At 43.2% G+C, this 27,724-nt stretch overlaps 1 protein-coding gene and 1 long non-coding RNA gene across 6 annotated transcripts; one reads left to right on the top strand and one right to left on the bottom strand.

The window, feature by feature from the left end:
- STX16 (syntaxin 16) lies at window positions 1-26,072 on the bottom strand. 5 transcript variants are annotated; one of them, XM_028735301.2, is made up of 9 exons: window positions 25,496-26,072; window positions 18,705-18,716; window positions 14,504-14,611; window positions 12,800-12,940; window positions 11,520-11,682; window positions 11,109-11,200; window positions 9,287-9,430; window positions 8,913-8,993; window positions 1-6,977 (listed from the first exon to the last, which is right to left on the bottom strand). In XM_028735301.2, the coding sequence occupies exons 1-9, from the start codon at window positions 25,628-25,630 to the stop codon at window positions 6,873-6,875; spliced, it is 981 nt and encodes a 326-aa protein (XP_028591134.1). In that variant the 5' UTR covers window positions 25,631-26,072; the 3' UTR covers window positions 1-6,872. The 5 variants fall into 5 exon arrangements, with proteins under 5 accessions (XP_028591134.1, XP_028591136.1, XP_028591135.1 ...); XM_028735303.2 differs by having other exon boundaries at window positions 25,550-26,068; XM_028735302.2 differs by lacking the exon at window positions 18,705-18,716 and having other exon boundaries at window positions 25,496-26,070.
- Window positions 26,073-26,181: 109 nt separating this feature from the next.
- On the top strand, window positions 26,182-27,347 carry LOC144327858 (uncharacterized). Its single transcript, XR_013393025.1, has 2 exons — window positions 26,182-26,349; window positions 27,126-27,347. It is a non-coding gene; the product is annotated as an uncharacterized LOC144327858 (long non-coding RNA).
- Window positions 27,348-27,724: the final 377 nt, after the last annotated feature.

Raw genomic sequence — 27,724 nt, 5'->3', positions numbered from 1 at the left:
TGGAGATTTGATGGTTTATTCATACATTACAAATTGTTTCACAGAAGTGGAAGAAAATATACTGTACATAGTTGGGCAAGACGTGAGGTCCCTTCTGTTATATATGGCATAGATTCAGGCAGCAGTTACAGTATACGGCCATGACAGCAATCAACACTGGCTTCTGCTGGAGTTCAGACACAGTGGGGCATTGAAGAACAGTCTCTTCCCAGTAATGTTGCTGCCTCATTGTTTCTTGTAGGGTGAGCCACAGAACTGGACATTCACTTTGCATGCAAAGATTGAAATGCAAAAAAGCCTGAGAGTCTTCTTAAGTTATATACAGGATTTTGTACAGGCAAGGTTTCTCTCATTACTGTAAAAGGATCCGGGCAAGCTTTGTACAAAGCACTGGAACCTGGGCTGAGGAATATTTCCTGTACAAGGTTTGTACATAAGCTTCCCTAACACTGGAAAAAAGTTTCGGCTGTGCAGAGCTCCAAGTGTGGTTCTGGGATCAGGATGAAAATGAGAGTGAGGTCACAAAAGAGTTGTGGAAGAAAGTATGCCTGAAACAGACAAAAATGGCCCGTATCTGCTCTGAGCTAGGATGCTTTCCCTTAATGTTATGAAAACAAAATTAAGCAAGCCTTAAAATGTAAGGGATGCTTCATACACGTTGGTCTTCTATAGTATTCTGTGACTATTATTTCTTCGTTAAATAAAGTACATGGCAGTTCCGTCCTTCACGGAGGCACAAATCTAAGCAAGTTTAAGATGTATAGTTTTTAATATATATATATTAAATGCCTGGAAGAACACCCAGCAGAGGTTCTCAAACCTTGCCCTAATAAGCATCTGTAAATGGGGCTTTCCCCATTTTATCCTCTCTCAATGTTAAAAAGAGGCAGACCCAGCAGATGACATTTATTTAGGTTGAAAACGGATGTAACATTGTAAACATGGCAGACGTAATTTGAAATCACTTGCGCTGCCCTAAGAGCACATTTTCCTCTCTGCACCCTCTTAAAAATTATACCATGAAAAGACCAGTTGTGATGGGCATCTATTGGCCAGTGTTTATTACATCAACAACATACCATCTCTCTGAAACTTCAGAGCAATTTTGAAACTCTTTAAAAGAAGATTGATTTGTTTTAATAATAAGAGTGAAGGACATATGTACATACATGTAAGCACACATCATTTAATGATTAGGGAATATGTGATCCTGACCTCACCATTTTTAGATATAAAAACGGAATAGTTTCTTCTTCTTCAAAGAACAATATTGTTGAGGCATAGCCAAGGAGATACATGAAACATTGCAGAAGTTTAGAGAAAACATCCTATAAAAGTTTATGATGTCCCCTTAACTGTACAAAGGTCCACAAAAAAGAGGCACAGCCACAATCAGGCATGAAAATCACTGTCAAATCTCTGCCAATTCATTTGTTAATCTTAGACTTCACTGTTGTCTCCCTGGTCTTTTACACCCATCCACTGTGAACTATAAGCCTACTGTACTTGTCTTACCAATGTCACACTTGTGTTACAGTACCTAGAACACGGCTGGCATGGAAGAAAGCATGTTAAAAGCGGTAGAAAATGAGTTCGACAATGTTACTCAATTTCAATAAATAAATAATATTAAATAGAACTTTATTCCTCTTGGACTACAGTCATCTGACACAGAAACTATGATGGATGAACAGAAGGAACCTCAGGGCTGAAACCCCTTTGGAATGTACATATCTTACATTTGAGTCCTCAGAAATTGTCCCAATCAAGTTAATGGTTCTCAGAGCAATTGAGGATTTGTGTTAACCTTCAGAAAACAGAGCGCACTAGACATTTACAAATGGGTAAAGTACAATATACAAATAGAACCTCAGAAGGATTTCCCAACAGGCTTGGGAAGCTCTGCTGGATGAAGATAAGATTTTGTTCTAGTGTCTTGAGAGATAGGCCTACGCAGGGCTGTGTCTTCACGAAAACAAGTAAGTCCCACACACATTTAAATCCTGCATCCACAAAGATGCCCTTCTTCTCCCCACACCTGATCTGCCTTGCTTTATCCACATTTTACCATTTTAAATATTAGTAACTTTGCTCAAGCTTTCTCCCATATGATTTACTTTTTTACCCCCTTCCTAGCTTCTACAGCCTGTTATTTTATTTTATTTTTAAAGGAAAAAAGAATCTCTGAGTGCTTGGTTTGCTTTTTAGGCACTATATATGAAACTGAAGTTAAGCAAAATTTGCATCCATTTACTTTGTATGATTTATTCTGCGCCAGATATGGCATCTTTTTTTTTAATAATCCGACATTTTTAGGCAGGATTGGTATGCTAACAATAATAAAGCCTTTATCAGATGCTCCCCACCTGGGTTTTGTTCTGTGACTAAGTGGACAAGAAGGAGTTGCTGTAAAACAGATTCTTGCAGAAGGGAAACCTAAGTGCCCAGATGTGAGACTTCATATTATAACCATGAAATGATAAGACTCAAAAAGCACATGCACAGCTCTAGGTATACTAAAAGCACTGAGTTGCATTCAACCGATTATTAATTTTAAGTTAGCAATGCCTGTTAATTTAAACAAATTTGCTCTGAGTAGGCCTGTCATTAGCTTGCATCATTCTTCACAGGGTTCTTTTGAGGATGGCAGTGAAATAGATTTAAAACTGCTACCCCCAAAATAAGCTTGCTGCCCACTTTTCCCTGTCTGTATTTATAAGCAGAAGGCTTTGAATTTTAAGCCAGGCAGATGAATTAAAAGCGGTCCGCAATCATACATGCCATTTGCCAGCTATTGTTGCGACAGCGTTTCATGTATTATTCTGCAACCCCGTGGCTGGAGAAGTTATTTGTCGTTCTTCCTTCTGGCCCATCAGTGTTTGGATTTGAGGAACATTTCAGCAATTCCTGGCTGCCTTTCAGAGTTTGGAAACTGAGTCTAAAGTACATGCAGTTGCATTGGTTCACATTCATCTGCTGTTAGCTTAGTCCTCATTCTCTCTGCATTGTCCAAGCTTAGAGACTGTACATTTCTTGAAGCAGAAAGCTATTCGTTTATTCCGTAAGCCAGCAGCCACATCGAGCGTGGGAAAACAACAGTCCAAGGGGCCAAATGCACCTCTGTCTGGCCCTTGGAACTACCCCTGGGGCATACCTCTCACTGCCTTGCTTCACATCCAAGTGCTTTTGCAATTGAACATGGACAATGCCTTTTGCTTGCCTGGGTGGAAAATAAAGTAGCCAACTGTACAAAGGGTAAAATTTAAATTTGTGCCCTTGCCTCTTACTGCACCCACTTTTGACATACGGCCCTGGCAATGTTGCCCAGTAGGAAGCAGAGCTTTCAGGCAGAAAAAAAGAAGATTCTTCGCCCCTAATATACATGAACGGTGCTATATAAAATGATACTCTTATCAATGCTGGCACAGTGGGTCACATTATGGAGAACTTTTGTACAGGCAGACACTAGTTGTGTTCTAGGGTTCGCATTGACAGTAGCAAATTGTTTATGGACCATTTCAACACCATCATGTCAAATTTGGGCAAAGGAAAAAAATGAAGGAACTAGGAAGGAAGAGAAAGCACTATGTTGGATTGTTCATGATTTTAATTTAATTCATAGGTTGTAAACCTGTGTCCTGGCTACACCAATTCATCTAAGACTGATATGGCTATGGTTGCCATATTTCAAAACACAAAAGTTTTTGAGCTATTTTTAAGGAAATTCGCCAAAAACTACACTTCCAACATGGGTTGCCATATGGCTGGATTTCCCCAGACATTTCAGCAATTTCCGCCTGGGCACTGTTTCCGATGACCAAATCCTGCTTATGTCCGGGAAATTCCGGGTGTATGGCAATCCTAGATAAGGCTTAAGCTAAACAAAAATCCCCACCTGCAGAAAACTAAGCATCAAAGAGAAAGGTGCAAATCTTGCCTTCTCCCTAGTATCTAGCTTTCTATTTTTGGAGATTTTTTGTTTAATAGAAAGAAGCATTCAATCGTGTGAGCCACTCCCTTATCTCCTATGGTTAGAAGTGGTATAGTCCAGACAGAGAATCAAAGATGGAAGAGTTCAAAGCACTATCCAGTTAAACGTCCTGTTCAATCAACCGAATAGTTCCTCATAATCCAGGGAAAAGGTGACAAGTTGGTTGTCACAGGGTTCTTTCCTGGGCCCGTTGTTGTTCAACATCTTTATAAATGAAGGAATTGAGAGGATGCTCATCATATTTGCAGATGACCCCAAACTTGGAGGGGTAGCTAATGTCACAGAAGATAGAATTGGGATCATTAGGTCATTAAGATGACCTTAGCAGATTGGAGAACTGGGCCAAAATGAATTAAACAGGGACAAAGGTAAGGCTGCACACTTAGGCAGGAATATAAGATGAGGGACAAGGAGCTAGAGGTCTTAGTGGACCACAAGCTTCATGAGTCAACAGTGTGATGCAGCAGCAGCAAAAAAAAAAAAAAAAGCTATTCCGGGTTGCATCAACAGAAGTATAGTGTCCAGAGCAAGGGAAGTCATAGTACTGCTCTATTCTGCCTTGGTTAGACCACACCTGGAATATTGTGTCCAATTCTGCACACCACAATTTAGGAAGGATATGGATAAGCTGGAATGTGTGCATAGGAGGCTGACCAAGATGATCAAGGGTCTGGAAAACAAGCCTTATGAGGAATGGTTGAAGGAGCTGGGTATATTTAGCCTGGAGAAGAGGAGACTAAGAGGAGATGATAGCCATCTTCAAATATCTCAAGGGTTGTCACATGGAAGATGGAGCAAGCTTGTTTTCTCCTGCTCCAGAGGGTAGGACCAGAAGCAATGGATTCAAGTTACAAGAAAGGGGATTCCTACTCAACATGATGAAGAATTTTCTAACAGTAAGAACTGTTCAACAGTGGAACCGTCTCCCTTGAGAGGTGGCGGGCTCTCCTTCTTGGGAGGTTTTTAAGCAGTAGGTCTGGTACAGCTGCAACAACACCCAGCTATGAAAGCAGCAACGCGTTCCTGCAAGGTGGGCAAACTTAACTATTCACTGATGCAATTCTAGTTCCCAGCGTTTTGTGGTGTCATGTCATATATCGAATAGTCCGAAAAGCAGGAAGTACAGGCCTTGACAGCAGCCACCATTCATCACCAGTGCCATGCTCTTTAGTTATACTGCCCCATCATGAAGATGTAGCTCGTGAAGACCGGGCTCATTTTATAGCCCTATCTGATGATCTGTACGAGTAGGAGATCTGAAAGTGCTGACTTGAACACAAGTCACAGGGACAAGCCACACTGATACAGGGAGCAGCACGAGATCACGACACTGGTATGCTGCACCTCTTCATTTCAGATAATTTTTCCAGGAGCCATTCCTAGGGGGACATTATCCTCTGTTCTAACCAGCAGGCTTAATCCTGGTGTGGATCAAGGCAAGCGTCTCTTTATTGTTTCCATCGTTCTACAAAGAAATCTGAGTGGTGCTGGGGGAAAGGTGAGGTGCAGAGGGCACAGACAAGATCACAGTGACTGCAAAACACTGGCAGATATGCAACCCCACAAGCTTTAAATAAATTATTCACAAAAGGAATGGTATCTTTTTAAAAAAAAACAACAACAAAGGAATGAAGCAAAGGCCCCTAAAATTGCCCAGCACTTTTAGGATCCAGTTAAAACTGCTAAAAACTGCTCCCTCAACTGAGTTGCCATCTGCATTAGAGGAACCAGCATAGTAGTACAGCATTTTAAATCACAGCCGTTGACCCCAGTTTCTCTTGAGGCTTTTCCACAGCCCGACAGAGGACAAAAGTTCTTCTATTCAGATTCATGATTCTGATATATGCATTGGTTAGCTTATTTCATCTGATTTAAGCTACAGGTTTGAAAAACCACCATCCCTTTTCCAATTCAGTATCTGGAAGTAGGGGATGAAGGCTGTCACCACCGATGCTCACATGATAGTGGATAAAGATTTGGGGTCAGGGGGGAGGAGGAGGAGAAAAGCAAAAGATTTCCTTCCAGCTGTGGCCTTAATATTCAAATATTCCGAAATATATGTAGTAGAACAACAACAACAGTGCATAAATCAGTTTAAGGGAAGGACATGTGTCGAGGCAAGGCAGGGAGAGAAGAAGCACATTCTGGATTATTTGAAGCCAAGAAAATAATTTAAAATTTCTGTTGCACTCATTATGGTTGGGGTGTTATATTTACACTGCTAAATACCACTCAAGTCACATGATATGAATTATCTGCTGTTTTAAAAAGTGTTTCACTTCCACTAAGTCTACACAGGTCTTAAAACTGGAGGAAAACTTGTTAAAATCAAACACTTTTTACATTTAAGGCAGTTTTACCACCAACCCATAGTTTTTGGTATTGTGTCCAAAAATAAACCTAGGCAGCTCACAAAAAACTAAGATTAACCATAACATAAATGTTGGCAAACAACACTATTGGGTTCTCGATTCAACTAAATTATTATGCTTTTCTGAAACATTTCAGTCTGCAACTTAATTTTAAAGATGCATTTTAAGTGTTCTACATCCTGGATAAATAACCAGATGCCTAGTTTGGGAGCATTTCTCAAAATTCCCAATAATTTTTGCCCGCATTTTTGCAAACCACTACCTGCGCAGTCATTTAGCATGTAAAACAGAAAGGGGTTTTGTTTTTTCCTCCAGAAACATTGCACGGACCTTGCACCACCAGGGCTTCTACATTCATTCAAAAAGCAGCTTTCCAGAGTGAGAGGCTCAACCACTTGTATCAGTAAGAAACAAACAAAAAAAGAAAAGGCGGGGGGAAGAAAAGCACAACACCTCCACCTCCCAAAACGTACAAACACAGAGAAAGGAAAACATCACAGGAGTGCTACCTAGCGAAATTTGACAGCAATGAGAACAATGATAAGGACAACTACTATTACAAACAAAATGACAATGACAAGCATCTTCCGATTCTTCTTTTGGTATTGCTCAGCCTGTGGGTAAAAGAAAAGAGAATTCAGTGCACTGACCCTGGGAAAAAACAAAAACAACAGAGCAAATTTAATGTAGATTCCTCCATGTAGATACTGCAATTATTTTGAACATGCTTTCAGCAGCAGGGGTAATGTAAGCCATCACTCAAATGTATCATCTGTAACTCATGCTAGCAAGATGTACATAGTAAAGTTAAAGGGACCCCTGACCTTTAGGTCTAGTCGTGACCGACTCTGGGGTTGCGGCGCTCATCTTGCTTTATTGGCCAAGGGAGCCGGCGTACAGCTTCCAGGTCATGTGGCCAGCATGACTAAGCCGCTTCTGGCGAACCAGAGCAGTGCACGGAAACGCTGTTTACCTTTCCGCCGGAGCGGTACCTATTTATTTACTTGCACTTTGATGTGCTTCTGAACTGCTAGGTTGGCAGGAGCAGGGACCGAGCAACGGGAGCTCACCCCGTCGTGGGGATTCAAACCGGCAACCTTCTGATCAGCAAGTCCTAGGCTCTGTGGTTTAACCCACAGCGCCACCCGCGTCCCAAGATGTACATGCTGAAGAACAAACAAACCTGGGAGTTTTACCTAACAGTCATTATCTTGCTGACTTTACAACATGGTCCTACTCAGATTTTACATTGACTTGACATGTTTTATTATACAAGAACTGTGTTATAAGGAAAGAGGGCTTTTTTTGGTTTTTGCTTCAATGGGACTTACTTCTGGGTAAGCATACATGGGATTGCAGCCTAAATATATTCTGATTATATAGTGAAGTTTGCATCCCAGGTCTGATGGACCACATTTTTCACTCCACTATTTGATCCCAGCACAACCTACACGATGGTTACTCCATGCTTGCAACACGCCTAGCTCAGGCTGAGACAATTCAAGCTGACAAAAGTAAATAAATGGAGAGAGGATCCATTTTGCAAAACAGGCTTCCTCAAGAGTTGCAGGTGGTGCAAGTGCTATCAAAAAGTCGTAACTTAACTTTCAGGACTGACTGATATGTCACATTAAGCCATAGCTTAAAACGAACCATGGTTTAATGTTGCTGCATTCCTCCCTTAATGCCAGGAAACAACCCACAGCCCTCGCTTGTTGTGATGTCTCGACACAGGCTCAAAGTTCTTCACTTATTGCTTCTTGTTTGCTTGAAGAAAATAAGCTACAAGCCCAGATTCAGACCCTGGCTCGTTTCCCTGTAGGCACCGTGACAGGAGGAACACAGAAAGAGAGAAATGACAACTTTTCAGCAGTATGCACCAGTATTCACATTAAGCCATGTTGTTGTTGTTGTTTAGTAGTTTAGTCGTGTCCGACTCTTCGTGACCCCATGGACCAGAGCACGCCAGGCACTCCTGTCTTCCATTGCCTCCCACAGTTTGGTCAAACTCATGCTGGTAGCTTTGAGAACACTGCCCAACCATCTCGTCCTCTGTCGTCCCCTTCTCCTTGTGCCCTCAATCTTTCCCAACATCAGGGTCTTTTTCAGCGAGTTTTCTCTTCTCATGAGGTGGCTAAAGTATTGGAGCTTCAGCTTCAGGATCTGTCCTTCCAGTGAGCACTCAGGGCTGATTTCCTTCAGAATGGATAGGTTTGATCTTCTTGCAGTCCATGGGACTCTCAAGAGTCTCCTCCAGCACCATAATTCAAAGGCATCAATTCTTCGGCAATCAGCCTTCTTTATGGTCCAGCTCTCACTTCCATACATCACTACTGGGAAAACCATAGCTTTAACTATAGGGATCTTTGTGAAATCATTGTCCAACATTGCTCACTTTAAGCTGATTGCATCCTGTTCATCCTGATTGCATTCAACTACCTGTTGAAACCCCATGAAAAACAGACTGCCATAGAAAGAGACACCTTGCCTCTACCTGGTCTTTCATGGCCGTTCCTAGACAGAATCAGTACTGTACACTTTGTGCTTACCTTATGTAGCTGTTTCAACCCTTCTTCTGTTTTAACACATGATTGTTCAACATTGTAGTCAATCCTATCCAGAACTGTACCCTGAAAAGAGGAACGCACGCTCATTATTAAAGGGATATTGTACAAGAAATCAAAGGGTGGTGGCTGGCAAAATTTGGGTTGGGCCACGATATTTAAGCTTTCTGTTTTCATCACAATAATGCTTCTGCTGCAGGTATTTAGGAAAGTGTGTCATTACACAGAGTGGCATTGTATCCACCTCTATAGAAAAATACACCTGTTGCTCTGTGCACATCTATGGGCAGGGAAGGAGCTTCAGTGCAAGGGAGCTTCATATGATGCAAGTAACATAGCAGAACCTTAGAGACACATACCTGTTCCACTATCATGGATCCCAAGTCCCTAAAAATTTCATTGAGATCAGAAATGGACTGCACAATTTGTCGGATTTCTCGCTCCCGCTCTTCCACCAACACTGTGTTTTGTTCCACTAATACTAGCTGGTCATCTGTAAAGCCCTTATTTAAAAGAAAAGAAAAGATATTGAGTGTAAATAGTTGCTAATATCCCACAATTTTACAAATACCAAAAGCTCATTCGTCTTTGACAAATTCTTATTCTCTTTTGACCCCAACCTACAACATATCACCAAACTTTTTTTAAAAAAAAATCATACATGTCCATTTTCTCTCTTTTTCTTAAAATAAATAAATAAAATTGCAATGGTGATATTGGGCCAGCCCCGCTCAGGCCCAGGTGTGACTCACTCGTGGGTCCCGACTAAGAAACCAGTAGAAACACAATGGTTTAAAAATCCAGAGCAAGCACATTTTTTTTCTTTCAGAACCTTTGGCAGAAAGGCTGGCGAAAGATCTCAGTTCCCTGGAGCTGATGGGAGGTGTAGTTGAGCAACACCTGGTGGTGCCAAGGTTCCCCACACCTGCTATACTAGGATGGCCTGGTTGTTACAAATGGCAACTCGTTAACTTAAATCTCTTTCCCCACCACCAAAGTCAGGGACACATAGAAAGATCAACTGCCAAACAGATAGCGGATTGCCATTCATTTGTTTTTAGAAACAACAATGCTCCGTTTGTTCTACTGGATGAAAATTAAAATACAGTGGACGCTCAGGTTGCAAACGTGATCCATGCATGTCGGGTGATGGTGTGGTTGCTCGAGAGCAAACAGGCAAGACTCCAACCTGTCTTTTCCAGGCTTTATTATCTGTACAAACTATTTTACAGTGCAGAGCATGGCGAGTCCATGTCTGCTCTGTCGCTAGCAGAATCTGGGCGTGGGCGATCCTTATACCTTCCCCAGCATAACAGTCGTGTGACCCTCATCCTTCTCCTCCTCTCTCTGCGCGCAAACCTACTGCGCAATGTGAGCGTTGGCAAAGGGGGACTTGCTGTTGGGATTCGCAGGATACTGGATAAGTCTGCAGGCTTCAACAGGATGATGCAATACTCTGCTGGGTCAGAGTGACTCAGCAGGAGTGTGATTAGTTTGATTGGCTATCACCTGTTTTAAAAGGAAAGCCTGTTTAACAGTGGGTGTGGTGGTTGTGCTGTAGTGTGGTGGTGCTGTGGTGGAGAGTAATCGTTTGTAAGTACTCTGTATGGACTGTTTCTTTTGTAAATGCCTGTATATAGCTCACATTAAAAAAGACTGCACTGGAAAAACCTGGAACTCTTAGTGTTTCGCTGAAAGCGCCGCGTGGAATACGCAAAACTTGCCTCCCCTCCCCTTTGCTAAGGCTCGGTGTTGAGGCTCTCCCTAGCATCTTCTGATCTCTGCGCCCCTTCCCCACTGGAGGCGGCACTTCCCTCCTCGCCAGAGAAAGAACTGCTTCGCAAGATCTTCGGGGACTCCCTGTAACACAACTGCCCTTCCACCTCTTGCCTCTGAGCTGATGGCAGGTCCCTAACAATGTGGGATGCACGTTCGCAACCTGCAGCATTTGCAACCCACATCTGCACACACATGGGTTGCGATTCAGCGCTTCTGTGCATGTGCAAAGCGCGATTTAGCGCTTCCGCGCATGTGCGACTGCCGAAACCCGTTCTGGTACTTCCGGGTTCCGGCGGTCCATAACCCGAAAAAACGCAACCTGAAGCGGCTGTAACCCAAGGTATGACTGTACCGCCTTTTCAAATACAATCATTATTCATCTTTAACAGTTCCTGCACTTACCCGATCGTATAGTGTTGTGTCCTCACCATCATCCATAAGGGGAACTGAAGTGTCAAAGAAATGTTTGGATCTTTCTTCTCGATTCTTCATACCTGCAGGAGCAAGAAAAAAACCCTGTGACTATAAATGATGCATTTATTAAAGCGTACTCGGCACTGCTTAACAAATGCAGACTTTGGTAGGTTGAGAAATTACCCGTCCCTGTTCCCCAAAACTGAAACAGAAGTGGCGACTGTGTTTTACAAATAAAGGAATATTTCTCATCTGCTTCCTCCAAGAGCCCCAAGAAAATAGCCATAATCTAACCAACCCTAACAGGCTTATTAGTGCTAGTTACCTAATGAACATAGCGCCTAGTAGGAAAGGAGCAAAATTAATCTAGCTCAGTATTAAACTAATCTAGCTCCTTACGTTTGAGATAGTCAGACTGCCCGTGCCTAAAGCTGGTAGACAGGTCCTGAAGGGACTGCGCTAAAGAAGACACAACGTTCTTCAGAAGCTGCCGCTCTTGGTCTGTGCAGCTTCGAGACTTGCTGTGTAACGTCTGGACTGCTCGCTGACACCTGTGGAACAACTTGTGGGGGGAGACAGAAGAGAAGAAATTTCTAGTAGCAGAAGAGCCCTTCTATTTGCACAACTCTAAAAAAAAACAAAAACCAATTAAGAAATTAGCGTTCTAACTGAAATATTATTATTCAGCTATCACTTACAGAGTTGTATGAATGTGCAAATATTTTAATGGCTGGACCTAATCTATGCTTACAGTAAATTGTGTGTGCTAAGTCCCTGGTTATTCCCATTGTACAATGGTGGAAATGAAGTGGCTGGGAATGTCTGCCTAAATCAAAGAGAACCAATCTGTTTAGTTCTCTTGAAGTTGCTAGCCGCTCTTTGGGACATTTATCAGGTGCCTTCTCCACAAAAAGCTACTCAAGGCACATCACTTTAAAACAAAACAAGACCACCATATCAAACTCCTGTATAAAAACATTACTCGCCCAGACCTTCCAAAGCCATTAAACCCATGCAAACGGTGAGCAGCAATAGCAGATCACAAAAACTAGAAATAACAAAGTCAATCATCAGAATCAGCTCAATATTAGGAAAGGATTTCCAGAGCGGAAATCTCTTTGCAAACTGACAAGAACCAACCAGAGAACAGGTTGGAAAGAAAGCTTCCTTAAACGTAAATTCCATAAAGGGATGGCCGGATTGAAAGAGACCTTGTTCTCTTTCACCTAAGCAATTAATGGCTCAGAGGAGCATAAAGCCTTCTCTGCAGATCTCAGGCAGTAGGAACAACAGGTGAACTCAGACCACTATTTGCCACACGATAAACTTATCATAGTGCAGTAATCACTTAGGTGTTTTGTGCAAGTAAATATTTTAAGTGCAGTTGTTGCACAGATTTTGCTAATTTCCCTAAGCAAGAAAGATTTGATTGATTAAATTTGTCATTTGCTTTATCTTGCCCAGGGCAAACCAAAGCTACTTGTAACCCACTTCAAGAGCTCAATGAAACTATTTCAAGGAAGGTAAACATAACAAATAAATTAAACAAATAAAGCAACCTAACCTCTGAGCTGCAGTAGCAATTTCAGTCACTGCCTGGTCGAAAAATGAAAACACTAACAGAAGAACTGAAAAAGACACCGAGACTCATTTATGAAGAGAAACCCCCTCATGGGCACCTGTGTAATTTCTTGGGTAGTTATTTCTATTGCGTGCTCTTCTTCACTGCTATCATCCAGAGTTGGCCTGTTTAAATGCTTGTCATGCAGACTGGCTAATTCTTTCATCTTCTGTTTTATCCTGGAGACCTCATACCGGATCTAAAAGAGCAATAAAAATTAGGGCAAATTTAGTACGATTCTGAACAACAGCAGATAAATGATGGGACCATTATTAAGCAAAATCATATTTGCTATCCACAGTAAATCACTCCATTTTTGCCTTGTGCACACAAGCATTCTCTTAGCAACCTTTCAGGCATGATGCTTCAATTCAATGACCAGAGGAAAGCAAGTCTGGCTTGAGTTTAGACCAGGGGTTGGCAACCTAAGGCCCGTGGGCCGGATGTGGCCCAGTTGCCTGTGGATGGTCCGGGAATCAGCATGTTTTTACATGAGTAGAATGTGTCCTTTTATTTAAAATGCATCTCTGGGTTATTTGTGGGGCATAGGAATTTGTTCATTCCCCCCCCCCCCCAATATAGTCCGGCCCACCACAGGGTCTGAGGGACGGTGGATCAGCCCACAGCTGAAAAAGGTTGCTGACTCCTGGTTTAGACCATTCCTCCTCCATATAATTGGTGGGTGGGTGTGTTTGTGTGTGAGAGGAGATGTCAAGGGCTATATTTGGCGACAACTAGTCCTACTTACTTCATGGTCAAGTGACTGCATCATTCCAACCTGAACCCAAGATGTGTGTGTGTGTGTGTGTGTGTGTGTGTGATAGCCACAGCCAAGCCAGCCCCCAGCCCCTCTAGGATTAGGAGATCAAGGCTTTCAGATCCAAGAGAATAATTTCCAACAAGCTCAAGTCTGAGATCTAGAAACAGAAATCAGAGCAGGACTATGCCGATGAACTAGTAAAACAGTTTTCAACAACTACCATTAAGTTCCAGGCAAACAGAATGCCATAAGATATCTTGAGGGGGTGACAACATCTGCTGCCCCTAAGAAATGGAAGCCACAGTATAGAGGACAGTCTTCTGCAAAGCAGCTAGGTGCGGGGTTTTTTAGCACACAAAACCTCCCACTCTCCTTTAAAGTTTAAGCTTGTTTGTATGCCTGTAAACTTGTGTAGGTTACCTGTTGTTACTTACAAGACCAGGCACCTGATGGTACTTGATCAGAGGCAAAGTTTTCCCCAAAACCTTTAGTAGTAAAATTGCCTATATTTTTAAGTTGTTCTCTGACCCTGAGAACATCTTGGGAAAGCAAAGCAAGTGGCTCCACTTGTTCAAAAATTTTCTGAACTTTTTTTGAAAGGAAAAAATAATTTTGCTGGCTTCCTCACTGGCAACACAAAGCACACCTCCTTTGCTAAGCATTCATGATGTGAAATAAGCATCACTGCTGCTGATTTGATGGTTTTACAATCTGGTTGCAATACGTTCCTACTTCAAGGGTGGTATTCAACTAGCTGACCTACTGAAATTAATGGACCGACTTAGTAACGGACATTAATTTTCAATGGGTCTACTCCAAGTAAAATTTAACTGAATACCACCCCATGTCTTTTCAATAACTGTGGATTTCTAACTTTTGTGTTTTGCCCTGAACAATGGAAGAGCTATATATAAATTAAGTGAACTAGCAGATATTAAGAAACTGCTGCTTTCCCAGAAAGACAGCTGCACGTTAAGTTGCACCCATGGCATGTAAACTCACTTCTTCCACTCCATCAATCCATTTTGGAGGTAGCCTCTTAGTTACACAGATAGCTGCTTCAGGGTCTAAACTGATCCCCGACACCAGTGCCATGCGGTCATCTGCGAGCTGTAGAAAGTATACAAAGAATGGTTAGTTTATCAGATTACAACCCAGAGTAAAAGGCCAAGATCCCTTAACTTTAGGCAAAGGTGTTTCTGGGAACTCGCAGGCTTCTTGAACTCTTAGCAGTGGTTCTCCAAGAAGAAAGCCAGCTATGGCAGAGAAAGCTTCCCTGGCCACCTTGCCCGTCATTACTGATCATTCCCCTGCAGTTCAGATTTACAGAGAAAAGCTGGATGTGGTTTTGGACACGTTCTCCATTCATGCAAGGCCTAAAAGCCCTGGCCAGCATTTTTATGAACCAAGTGTGCACCTCAGACATATTCCTTTTCCCCTGAACTGTTCCTCTGCAGTTAACAGAGGCAAGCAAAAGGTTTCTCAGTAGACAAATTGGTGTGGGAAGGGTTCTCTGACATTACAGTGAAAACCCATCACTTTACAGTAAGGATTCAGGCTTTGTACCGGGTACTTAAAACATTTAAACCTCTTATGAGCCAGCCATCGCATTCATAGCTTTTGCAAATTATCAACTCCCAAACAGTCAATACATTACCCTTCCTGAGTAAAGGACCCTGCATAAAAAGAAGCCAACTTTTTTATATATAAAAAAATATCTACCCAAATCAAAAGTTGCGGGTGGCCAGGAGAATGGGACAAAGAGGAAACAGCATTCAAAGGGTGGAAAGGCTTGTCCCATCAACTAACCAACATCCACTCGTGGCCACCTATTGTCAGTTTAATGCCACAAAGGGCTACTGAAGCAAAACAAAGGAAAATAAAAAGGATTTGGGTTTTCTTTTTAAGTACCACCTTCCTGGTTATACATAGGTACTCTGTAATAAAAGGAATGCAAGCTTAACACATTCAAGAAGGTTCTGAAGGCTGCCATGGGGAAGGGCTGGTATCTCAGTGGTTAGAGCATTTGCTTTGTGTTCCTTGAAGGCCCCAGGTCTGATTTCCAGGTAGATCTGGGAAAGCATCTGGTCTGCTCTCCTAGACAGCTGCTATCCTAGATAGAGATAATACTGAGCTGGATGGACCAGCAGTCTGACGCAGCTTCCTGGGCTCCCAAGACTGGGAGCTACTAAAAGGAAAGCTTTGTCTTGGTGTTTTCTTTTCAAAGATGTTATGTCCTCATTCTAAAGACATGCATCTCTCTAACCGTGGGCAGAGGGTTTGCTTGGATATGCCCAGTGGGCAACACAGTCCTGGCAGCTCTGTTTAAGGACACCTTTCCCCACCCCAAATCAAAGATCTTTTGTAAGTGTTGCCTACATTGTTCTACCTAGCCTGGCTAAAGCCAAGAATTTTAAGTATGCATTTGATCTAATTTGCGCATTTTGTAACCCACCTCAAGCCTTCAAGATGGTGCAGGCCTGAAGTCCAATTCTCTGTCCCCTCAGTAAATAGTCATAGTGGAGGAAATTGAAGCAGAGGGAGAGAGGAAATCCCTACCTTATGCTCCTAAAGAAGCAACAGGCCTAAGAACAGAACTTCACTATCCGTCTCTGCGATATAATTCTGAGGCACTGCCTTTCCAGCTAAATCCTGTCTACTTCCTCTCTCTAGGCATGGCTGGCTGTAGGTCGCTCCTGGCAAAGCAACAAATGGAAAGGCATTGTTCCTTCAGGAAGCTATACAAAAGATGGGGAATTTTGCTTTTAAAATTAAAGGAAGTGCCGGATTAAGATATCCTCAAGCAAATATGGTGCTCGACATATCACTTTAAAACTGTAAATTAGAAACATCTCATTTTGGTGGGAGGGGAGTCTAGGAAACATTTTCACAGAACTCGGCTGCTGAAAGCGATTTCACAAAACGCAGATACCGTGTGCAGTTCACAGCTCACAACAGCACCATTAGCTTTAATGCCAAGTGAGACCTATGTCTTCCAATTTATAGACATAAAACTTAAGAGACGTTGTACAAAAACTAGACTCTGGGTTTCTTTCATTCCCAAATGAAAACACCAATTGGACATTATTTTTAAACTCTGTTCGCATGCTGTACTTTTATAAACCATCGAGGGAATGCTGGGGGGACAGGGGTGATTTCTATTCTACATTTCCCTTTCACAAGGGAAGCAATGGCTTCAATCCTAGAAAAATGCTTAAGCTGAGCAGCTGTGACTCTGCATGGAAGAATGGACTCAGAGCTCCACTGGGAAGAGGGGTCAAAGGAAGAATGAACACTCTAAGCCTAAGATAATAATGTACAAGTCAAGTCTCAGGCACACTTGGTACTACCTGTGTTATTTTGTTTTCCCCTTCACATATTTAAATGTGAACACCTGACTAAGCATGTCTGCAGCTCTCAACCCCTGGTGAATCTTTATCTGGATTTCTTTCTTTCTTTAATCTCAATAATATTTATACTTACCTTTGGGGAGGTGGGTAGGGAGAGTAAGCATTGCAAAGAGGCCAGTAACAATGAGTTAGTTCTGCCCAGAGGTCGCCAGGGCTCCCATCTCAAAGTGGAAGCACCACAGCTAGTTGTATAATCTCTGGGAGGTGAAGGGAGCAGTTGACAGTTTTCTGACTGGGTTGTGCTGAATCTCAGGCCATGGGGCAGATCCGCAAAATGAAGCAGCATGCTTACGGAAAACATCCTGGGACAGTGCAGGCATCACCCTTCTGCACATGCTATTTCTTCCCCTGCAGCAAAACCAACACCTAGAAAACCCGTTTCCCACATCCTTGGGCCTTAAAGGATCTTTGATATAACTTATTTGGGTGCTATAGTACATTGTCCTTTCTTGAAAATAATACCAAGAGAGAAGGCAAAAAAAACCCAACAAGCCTTGGAACTCAGCCCATTATCTCACTCTTGGTATTCTGGCTGAGGCAGCCTCTCCCTCCCAAAACCCTGCTAGATCCAGCTTTCAAAATGCTTCTTTTCCTTGTAAATGGTTTTTGCTGCTTCATTTACAGTATTTTAAATTGTGCTTATTGTTCCTCAACAGAATAATGTAAACTGCTTTGTGAGGCTTGCCTGACAGCTGCAATATTCCTGCATTGCAAGGGGTTGGACTAGATGATTCTCAGGGTCCCTTCCAACTCTACTATTCTATGATTCTATATTTTTAACTAAACAAATGACAAAGCATACACACGGGGTCTTTACAAATACAGTGTTGTACAGTGGCCAGAGCAGGACTGGGGTGCATGTGGTCCTCCAGGTGTTATTTTGGACCACAACTCCCATCAGCCATGGCCATTTACCATGGTGGATGGAGCTGCTGGATGCTAGCAGCTCAACAACATCTGAAGGGTCACAGGCTCCCTATCCTTTGGCTAAAGTGGTGAGACAGAGATGGAAATTTAATTCCAAACCCATCCACGAAGCAAACCGGGTGACCTTGAGTGAGCGAGTCACTTTCTTCCAGCCTAAGGTACCTCACTGAGCTGTTGCAAGGAGAAAATGCAAGCCACCCTGACCACTGACAGGACAGAGATGTGAAACAAACAGAATAGATTTGACTATCTGTGCCATCCTAAGCAAGTCCTACTAAGTCCAATGGAGCAACCCAGTCAAATGGGAGGCATATAAATAATAGTGATATTATTATAATAACTTACTAGAAAATGTGCTTAGGGTTGCAGCCTAAGATGTACTGAGTGAACCTCGGTCAGCTCCCCCCCCCCATTGGCCTTAGAAGTTTCTTGATACGATGGTCAAGATATTTTCTATCTGCGGTGGCAATCTATGTTTGAAACCTACCACAACTTCAGATCTGACCCCAAAGCAGCCCAGTTCATCGAATTAGTCAAGCGTTATGATGAATTTGTGTCTGGGTTTTTTTTTTGGGGGGGGGTGTTGTGACTCAATGGTTTTCTCCTCTCCTCTCCATATTCAATCTAAATATGAACGTAGGCTTGACCATCTCAGCATTCATGGGGGGGGAATCATTTCAGTTACATGGAAGTAAAGCATGCAAGCTAGCTGCAAAACCTGAAAAGATACAGCCCACTACCAAAGCAGCCTTTCATGCTGCCCTACAGTAACCCAGCTTTGATAGCCCCCAGCTAGACTGGTATAAGGCACATTCCCTTGACATTTTCCATGAAAGAAGAGCAGCATTAGACAAAGAGGACTATACCTCATCCAGCTCCTGTGGTGGATTGTAGGTCCCATCAGCCCCATCCATATAGGGACAGCAAAAGTGTAAGAGAGGGAAACAAAAGAACAGGACAGAGCACAGGGTACAGTCAGTTGAAGAAACAAAGGAATTTTATTGATCAACATTGCCAGTTTATCAGTGCAACAAAACAGTCTTCTAAAAGCAGTTTCGGCTTTTAAGTGGACTAGCATTTAGCTTTGTGGATAGGTCCATATATCCCCTTTTCAAATCATTTCAAATCAATTTTCTTGATCTGCAAAAAAATACACATTTTTAAAACCTTACATAACTAGCTTTTTAAAAATAATAAAAATAAAAATTAAACGCAGGTTAGAACACAGGTCCAGTGCAAACTGCGACTGGTAACGACAGTCATGTAGTCTACTCTAAACTAATTCACAGAATCTGAGAGTTTGGGGGGTATCTACACATTCCAATTTAATTAATTGCAAACTGTGGTTACCGGGCATGGCAGTGGTAACATTTAGCAGCCATGAGATGGTAGCTGAAGGGAACCCACTGAGCATTATGCACAGAGAAACATTTCAATGAACAGACTTGTGCCTATGCAACCTCCTTGCATGTAAAAATCCCCCGAGCTCAGACTGGATTTCTGAACAGAGGCGGCTCAAGAAATTATGTGTGGGTAATCCATTCAAGAAAGACAGGCATTATTCACAGAACATTGCTTGGCTATAAACTGTTTGTTCAAAACTGGCTGCAACCTGGAAAATTCCGTTTACATTTGACTCAGGCCGTCCTGCATCTCCAGCTTAGTGCTATGCGCAGTCTTCCTCACCTGCTAAGCCCAGGGAGGCCTCAGCCTTGCCTCGCAGCAGCTAAGGAAGGGGGTGCGTGATAGGACAAAGCTGAAGGTGTGGTGATAACACCCCACCCCACGGCATAAGGAGAATGAAAGAGGAAAAGAATTCTCTGGGTTGGAACCTGGAAAGCCCATTAGAAATATATGTTTGGCACATGTTTAAAGGCAAGTGCCCTGGCCAGGAGCAAGTGAAATAGCAGGCGTTGGGCAAAGGAACCTCTTTAGCCATGGACTTTGGGTCCATCCCAGCTTTCTAACAGTATTTTACTTTTTTAAAATACGTTATTAATGGCTATCTGTTAACAAATGCATCCTGCATTGGGCTAGTGAATTAGAAGTTGGCTAGTGCATTTCGGCCGTGAATTTTATCCCAATGAACTATAGCAGCCTTCCCCAACCTTGTATTTTGCTCTACAGCTACCACCAGCCACAGTCAGCACTTGGGGGGCACCAGGGTTGTGAGAGGCTGAACTACAGTCAGGGATTTTTATCTTTGCATATATATATATTTGTCAGCATGTCTAGCTTTAGAAATAAAGTGTTACAGTCAGGTTAAAAGGCTGGTCATATCACCTAGTTTGGCTATTCAGAAGGATTTAAATATACAGTTGTACCTCGGCTTCCGAGTGCCTTGGGAGTCGAACGTTCCAGCTCCCGAATGATCGAAAACTGGAAGTGAGTGTTCCAGTTTTCGAACGTTCTTCTGGAAGCCAAATGTCTGACGGGGCTTCTGCGGCTTCCAATTGGTTGCAGAAGCCACGCTTTGGAAGTCGAACGTTTCGGAAGTTGAACGGACCACCAGAACGGATTCTGTTTGACTTCCGAGGTATGACTGTAAACTCACAACAGGAACAGACAACAGCATTTACAAAAGGAAAAGAATGCAGGGTGAGCATTTCTGTTAGGAATATAACCAACAAGAGACAGGCCGGCTTCTTCTGTATTGCAAGCCCCTTGCTCAGAGCCCTGCTCAGTGCTTTGTATCAAGCAAGTCCTGTGTGACACTCTGGAATCCTGAAAAAAGGGGGACTTCAAGCACCTATCCACTGATGTCACTGTGACATCAGGTGATTGACGGATGGGTAGCACTGCCCACCTGCCAAATTTGGCATGTGATGGATTGGGGAGATAAGGATCCGACCCGCTGGCCAACTCTCATTTCCTGCCCCTCCTGTGCATCCACAGGTGGTAAGTTCCTCTTACTTAGTTCAAACTGAGCAAAGGAACAACAGCTGGCTTTGACATTATTTGAACCAGGGCCTAAAACAACATTTATTTTCTACCCACATTAGCACACAGTTTGCAAATACGATGCTCTTTTATACTTAACTAACCATTACCCTTTTGGAAAGAACCTGCATTTGACCAGGCACTTACTTTTATTATTATTATTATTATTATTACTTCTTACTATTATTAGCTTGAGACTTTACAAAGCAGAATTAAAACTGCAGATGCCCATGAAATTATAATTATAATCTGGACAAACAATTGGGAAGAAATGTCAGTGCAGTGCCAAAGTAAAGCACATTGGAACTACCCTGCCAGATGTGACCTTTGCCATTGGAAAAAAAATTAATTTAAAATGGTATAAATTTGATTTCACAAGTTGCTGGTTACAAAGCAAACTATTTACACGGTTGAGTCAATGGAATGGGAAGAGTTGAAATTTAAGTCTGAAGAACTGCCTATTCATACAGAAAGTGCATTAATGCAAAAGATGTATTTACTGCAGGCCTTTTTAAAGATATATGGATTTTCTGGATCAAATAGGAAATGAATACATAACACAACTGATCTGGTTTGTGTTGGTTACCAGCCAGAAAAATCTGCTTATTTTACAGTAAGGAATATTGAACCTCTTGGTTTAACATAGAGTTAAAGAACTGTTCATACAGAGATATTTTATTCATATTAATAGTGACTGTCTTTTTAAAAGAAGAAAACCTTTCATACTGTGTTTTTAATAGTGATTATTCCACATGCAATTTCAAACAGCAATGGCAAATGTTGCAGGATCTGGACTCAAGTTTTAAAATATATATAACTTGATCTTTTAATGTGCATGCAGTGTTGCACTCCCTGAGAACAAAACAGCCTTTGAAACTTCTATTACAGAATCCCACAATGGCACATGCTGAAAACTGCAGCAGAGAAGAGACCACATCTATTTCCCCAATTACCAGCAATTTGCCTCTTTCTTTAGAGCAGCCTTCTCAACCTTGTGCTCCCACATGTTGTTGGACTACAAATCCCATCATCCCTAGCCAGTGGTCAGAGATGACAGGGATTGTAGAACAACACCTGGGGGCCCAAGGTTGGGAAGTGATACTTTACAAGCTACCCGGAAAACATGTGTGTCGAGAAGTAGAAACCCATCTGTAGATCATCAAGCTTGACTGCAGGCACACATGTAAGGAAGCTATGATTGGCCAACTCCTTCCACTGCGTGTGCAAAATGCGCACAAGTGTGATTGTCAGACATGATGATCTATGGATGCCATGCTACACAGATGTGCTTTCACATAGGAAATGTATAACATGGGAAGTAGATCTTGATCCACTCCAATATCAAAACTTTTAGGGTTTGGGTGGATAAAGCAGGAGCTGCAATCTGTTCAACAACATCCATCTAGAATGGTCAGCCTCAGGGAACTGGACTCTCTTCTCCAGTGTGAATGAAACAGACCACATGCCATACAATATGGCTTTTAGCTTGTGGCTCGTTCATTCATTCATTCTTCCTCCTTTTTAGAAGGGCCCTGGAATCCACAGACATTTTACAGTTTTCAGATAATGTGATTTCAGTAATGCCTGTGAGAGACACAGCTGCCCACGGTAGACAGTCAAACGAGAGGTGTACAGCAATCTACCTACTGCAGCCACCCTGGTTAAACGTGGAAAAGTGGGAACAAAGACGATGAAGGTCTCCTAAAAGGGAGTCTCAATAGGAGACAGGATGCTTAACCTTCCTGCACCTCCGCTCAATCCAAATTCCCCACAGAAAGGTTTGGTATTGCTCATCCCAGTCCCAGATTATCTGAACGCTTACTTCCTTATGATACTGTATGCTTGTTAAGACCTTCCAAGAAGTCTCTGCGCCTCACCATTATCTGAGGTTAATTTGGTGAGTACATGGACACAGGCTTCTTCACAGTAGCCAACAGGTTTTGGAAAGGCTCCCTTACGTCTCTCTTTTTAACAAATGATTATTCTCATTCCTTTTCATCAGAGTTCCATTCTTCCAACTGTTATATATTTACCAGCTCCTTAACTACCGAGCATTAATTTTGATTGACTTTTATTTTGTTGTATTATGTGTTTTTCTTCTCTTATCAGCTACCAGCCTTTGGCTTAAAAAGCAGCATGCAAATCAACATTAACATGATCTGATAGGAGGAGGAGTCCAATTCTGACCAGTTGGGCAAAGTGCATTGCAAAAATGGGGGGGCGGGGGCGGGTCTCTTCTTCAGGTTGAAAGGAAGAGGGCTTAAAACTCTTAAGAGGGGCTGCCAAAAGAATTTAGTAATAACCAAGTTAATCAATTTTTTTACATTGGCTGTAATAAATTATATAGGAATCAGGCAGTTTCCCCCCATTCTAACATACAGCCTTCAAAATAAACCATTCCCATGTGGTATAACATAGCAGTTATGTACACAAAAGTACTTGATCACCAGGGAAATGGTAATTAGGATCTTTTATTATCTAGCCAAACCCACAATAGACACTTTCTTTTAAATTACAAGAGTCTCTAAATGTCTGAAGAAGCCTATATAATTTTGTGCAAATCAGCTGGTAAGATGTCAATTTGCCTGTACTTCAAAGTATTGTTTAAAGGTATAAATTACGGTACTGGTGTTTTCTTTTAAACACATTTCTAGCATGAGGATACATTTTATATCTGGCCTAACAAAAACAGAGCTGGAGGACAACAAAAAACTATGACTGCAATCCTATACAGTGGTACCTCAGGTTACATACGCTTCAGGTTACAGACTCCGCTAACCCAGAAATAGTGCTTCAGGTTAAGAACTTTGCTTCAGGATGAGAACAGAAATCGTGCTCCGGCGGCACAGCGGCAGCAGGAGGCCCCATTAGCTAAAGTGGTGCTTCAGGTTAAGAACAGTTTCAGGTTAAGAACAGACCTCCGTAACGAATTAAGTACTTAACCTGAGGTACCACTGTACCCACTTTCCTGGGAGCAAGCCCCACTGACCTCCCTGGGACTTACTTTTGAGTGGGCATGCATAGGAAGGACTGCACTGTAACTAGGTCTAACAACATAGAACCTGCATGCAGTTTTCAACTAATTTTCAACGTGTAGAGAAACACTTGCACACCAGTTGAACACTCAGCAGTTGCATAGCACAAAACAGAACTGCTCCTTGCACTGGTGCCTCAGAGATCAGTGTAAATTAAGCTTATTTTTCACGCACTAAAGGAGAATACAATTGGGGGAAAGAGGAGAGGGCAACAATTTAATGTTTTATGAACGGAATGGTAGTGGTGTAATAATGAAGCATAAAACTGTAGCAGTAAGCTGAAAAGTAAGCAAAATCAATCGACAGAGGTGACTGATATGAAAACGCACACACACAGAGAGGGAAAGAAAAGACAGACAGACATTATAGTGGCATGAGGAGCAAAATCCCTAACCTATCCTAATTTCAGCACCAAGTTGGTGCCTGAAGATTTGATTCAGAATAAAATTAATGATTTTATTCTGGCATCTAGGAATATCTTCCTATCACATTTTACCAAATTAATTGTAACATAAAGATAGAGAAGGGAAAGTTGACCAAAAAAAAGAAATGGGTATTGGGATATATTATAGCAATTGGTTTTTTTAATAGGCTGTCTGGTCAACTTCAGAGTGCTTTAGAAAAACAGCAAGGATACTCTTTCCCCTTTAACAGAACAGGACATTGAACCAGAGTAACTTGTTCAGGAACACTCAGCAAATCAAAAGAAAGTGTAGGCATGCATTGGGAGATTCAAGGCTACACCCACTTTTAATTGCCACATTTATCTATCTAAATCAGTTCAAGTGACAAGAGACAATTCAGGCAGTACTTTGCAGAAGGAGGGGCTGCAGAAAGGGGCTGGCTTAATTGTTAATTCTCTTAGATTTCCATGGAACAAAAATAGCTGAGACACAGAACGGGAATCCCAGCAGAGTATCCAAGTGCACAACTTTATTTCCCCCCCATAAGTGAATGATTGCCATACTCCTTATTATGAGAAAAATAATGTACAGTACTGCAGAATTGGATGCCCAGAACTTGGATGGCTGGGTCAAATGTTGGGGAATTCTATGTGCGCCCAGGACAAAATAAAAATTATTCAACTGGACATCTTCCAAGAACATTAGCAAGACAAAAGACATTGGAGGCTGCCATGTCAAATAATCCCATATGAAGCTTTCAAAACTCTTAAAGAAGACTTAAGTAAAATCAGACATGTCCCAAGTCTGCAATTTGACAGGAAAACAGGGAAAGAAAAACATTCACTTCTGCATCTAAAAGCACAATAAAAATTGACTACCTGTGACTGGCTGCAGTTGCTTGCTGAACATACACTGGGAGCAAACCTAGTTTTTCTGCTTGCAAGGTGTTAACCGACCTACCATTAGAAAACTCCCTTTGCTACAACAGTTGTTTTTAATGCAGTTTCGGAACAGGGTAGTTCCTTAAAAGTCAGGGTGCCCCTCAATGCATGCAAACCCTAATAGTGGACATTGAACTGGGAGCGGGGGAGCAAACACCTATTGGAGCAAACACATTTCTTTATATACATATAGAGGATACAGGCGAGTAAGAGAGGTTGAGGAAAGGGGGGAAAGAAGACACAAGGATGGCATGCTTGCCGCCTGACAGCCCTATAACGCAGCTGGCACTTAAGAAACAGCGAAATGTGGGATACAGTAGGACGAAGGGAGACTCACCGCAGCAGCCATGCTACGTGAAGTCAGAGGGCTGGAGGAGCCGTAACTACTCACTTGCTCGGCCAGCAGCTGCCGGCTTTGGATCGCGTTGTTCCGCAACAACAAGAAGGCGTCTGTTAAACGCCGGGTGGCCATGGCTTTCTAAACCCCCCTAGGGGGAAAACACCACGCGCACACCCGGGGGGGGGGGGAACCTATCCACTGGGCCCTATAGGCTCCTCAGGGGCCCCGATCCCAACTCCGGCCCTCTCCTAGCTTCCCCTCAGGACGGAGCCCATTCAAAATCCTGCGGGGGGCGGAGAGCTTGAAACGCTCCCGGGACTCAAAGCCCCTCACTCGGTTTCCTCGGGGCACCTGCAAATCTCCGAGGAGGAGCCCCCCTTGCTTCCCCTCATGGGGACCCCGACCCCCACCCTAGTCTTGCTGAGGGTCACCTTTCCTGGGGTCGCCCCCCCCCCCGGAATCCCACCCGCCCAAAGGGCGCCTCACGCCCAGCCTCGCCCGGGGCGGACACAGGACCAGCCCCCGGAAGGCCCTTCCTCTCCCCACCCCCCGCCAGGAACGGGGAAGGATCCTAGCCCCGGCCCCCTCCAGCCCCCCACATCGTTTCCCTAGCCGGACCCGGATGGAACCCCGCCGTAACCCCGCCGCCAGCCGCGGCTCACTTCCGCATCGTGCAACGGGGACACGCTTCCCCCGCGCCTCCAGGAAGCGGCGCTCGAAAGTTCCGGCCGCGCGCCGGGCTCCTGAGGTGGGCGGGGAAGGAGGCAGAGCGGGGGAGCGGCGCCGGCCAAAGAGCTCGCGGTCGTAATGGTTCGCAAGCGAAACTTCCGGTTCCCGGTTTTTTTCGTCAGGTAAGCCGGCTAAAGCGACGCGTGGGGCGAGAAGTCGGCGGGGAGGTTGTGGATGGCGCGGCCGGCAGAGTGTTGAGACTCTTTAATGCGAGGGTCGTGAGTTCGAGACCCGTGAACTCCGGGTATAGGGCGGTGTATAAATTCAATAAATAATAATAATAATAATAATAATAATAATAATAATAATAATAATAATTAATATTCCTGTATTGCAGCGGGTTGGACTATAGGTGAGTGGAGTCCCTTGAGTGGAGTAATAAGTAGACAAGTTCCTTTGCTGAGAGGGATTGCTATGGGCGGAGGATGGCTGAAGTTTAGGAGTGGACCTCATGGAAGCTGGACAGCTGTTGGTTGGTGGGTGGAAGCTGGAGGAGCTCTCACCTGTGCAATGCCTGCAGCAAGGTGGTGCCTGTGGACATGTAAGCTGGTTCCGGTCATTAGGAACTGGTGGATATTTGTGGACTGAATCTGGGGACATGAATGTGAATGAATGGGGGAGCAAATGTGGCCCCACTGGTGACCTTCATGGATGTTGACTGCCGCTTGTTTATGAACAAGAGGTTTCGAATGTGGCCAAGGAGAAATGGTGCTTGCATATGCTTGCACGTGACGCGTAAAAGGTGAAAAGGGGTTGTGCACGTGCGTGATGAAACCCATGGAAGTTGGCAGGCTGAGTTTAGTGGAAGATAGGGCAGGGTATAAGTAAGAAGATTATTAAATTATTATGAAGTCTGTGGTGATGCTGCTGGAGAGCCTTTCCTATTCATTGTCTCTAGGTCTGAAGCCAGGAGAGATTTTGTCAAGACCACCCCACAGAAAGCGATGGTGAGAACTGCAGGGCTGAAGCAGGGCTGCTTGTGTTTCTAAATACCTCTACTGGTAGTGGCCATTCTGTCTTCAAAGGCAGGTAATGGGATACGACACACCTGAGTTGGTACCATGACACATGAAGGCTGGGCTGAGTGACAAATAAATAAGAAATAAAAAAATAAATCATTCCTGAGGTGCCCCCATTTCTTTCTCACATGAACACACAGCGATGCTGTTGCAGCTTAATAACAACAGGGAACAATATCCAGTACCACGGAAAATATACAAAGCGACCACACCAGACACGTACATGCATGCATCCCCTCATGCACTCTCTCTCACACACACTTTAAATATACATCTCTTTGTCTTTCTCAGTCCAAGTGCATCTCACAAACCACACACACACACAGATAACAAATTCATATCTCTCTCAAAAGTGCACATCCCCCTCTTTCAAATATGTGGGCACCTGCAGGAATTTTTTGGGCACTGGGGTAGGGTGGAGAGGGGCATGGAGAGAGTGGAGCTGGCTGATTTCTCAAAAAATTTTTTTTGAGAGGAA

The sequence above is a fragment of the Podarcis muralis genome, chromosome 5, assembly GCF_964188315.1.
Source record: "Podarcis muralis chromosome 5, rPodMur119.hap1.1, whole genome shotgun sequence".
In the NCBI taxonomy this organism is placed as follows: domain Eukaryota; kingdom Metazoa; phylum Chordata; class Lepidosauria; order Squamata; family Lacertidae; genus Podarcis; species Podarcis muralis.
Note: the sequence above shows the minus strand (reverse complement) of the source record. Positions and strands in the feature narration are given on the sequence as shown.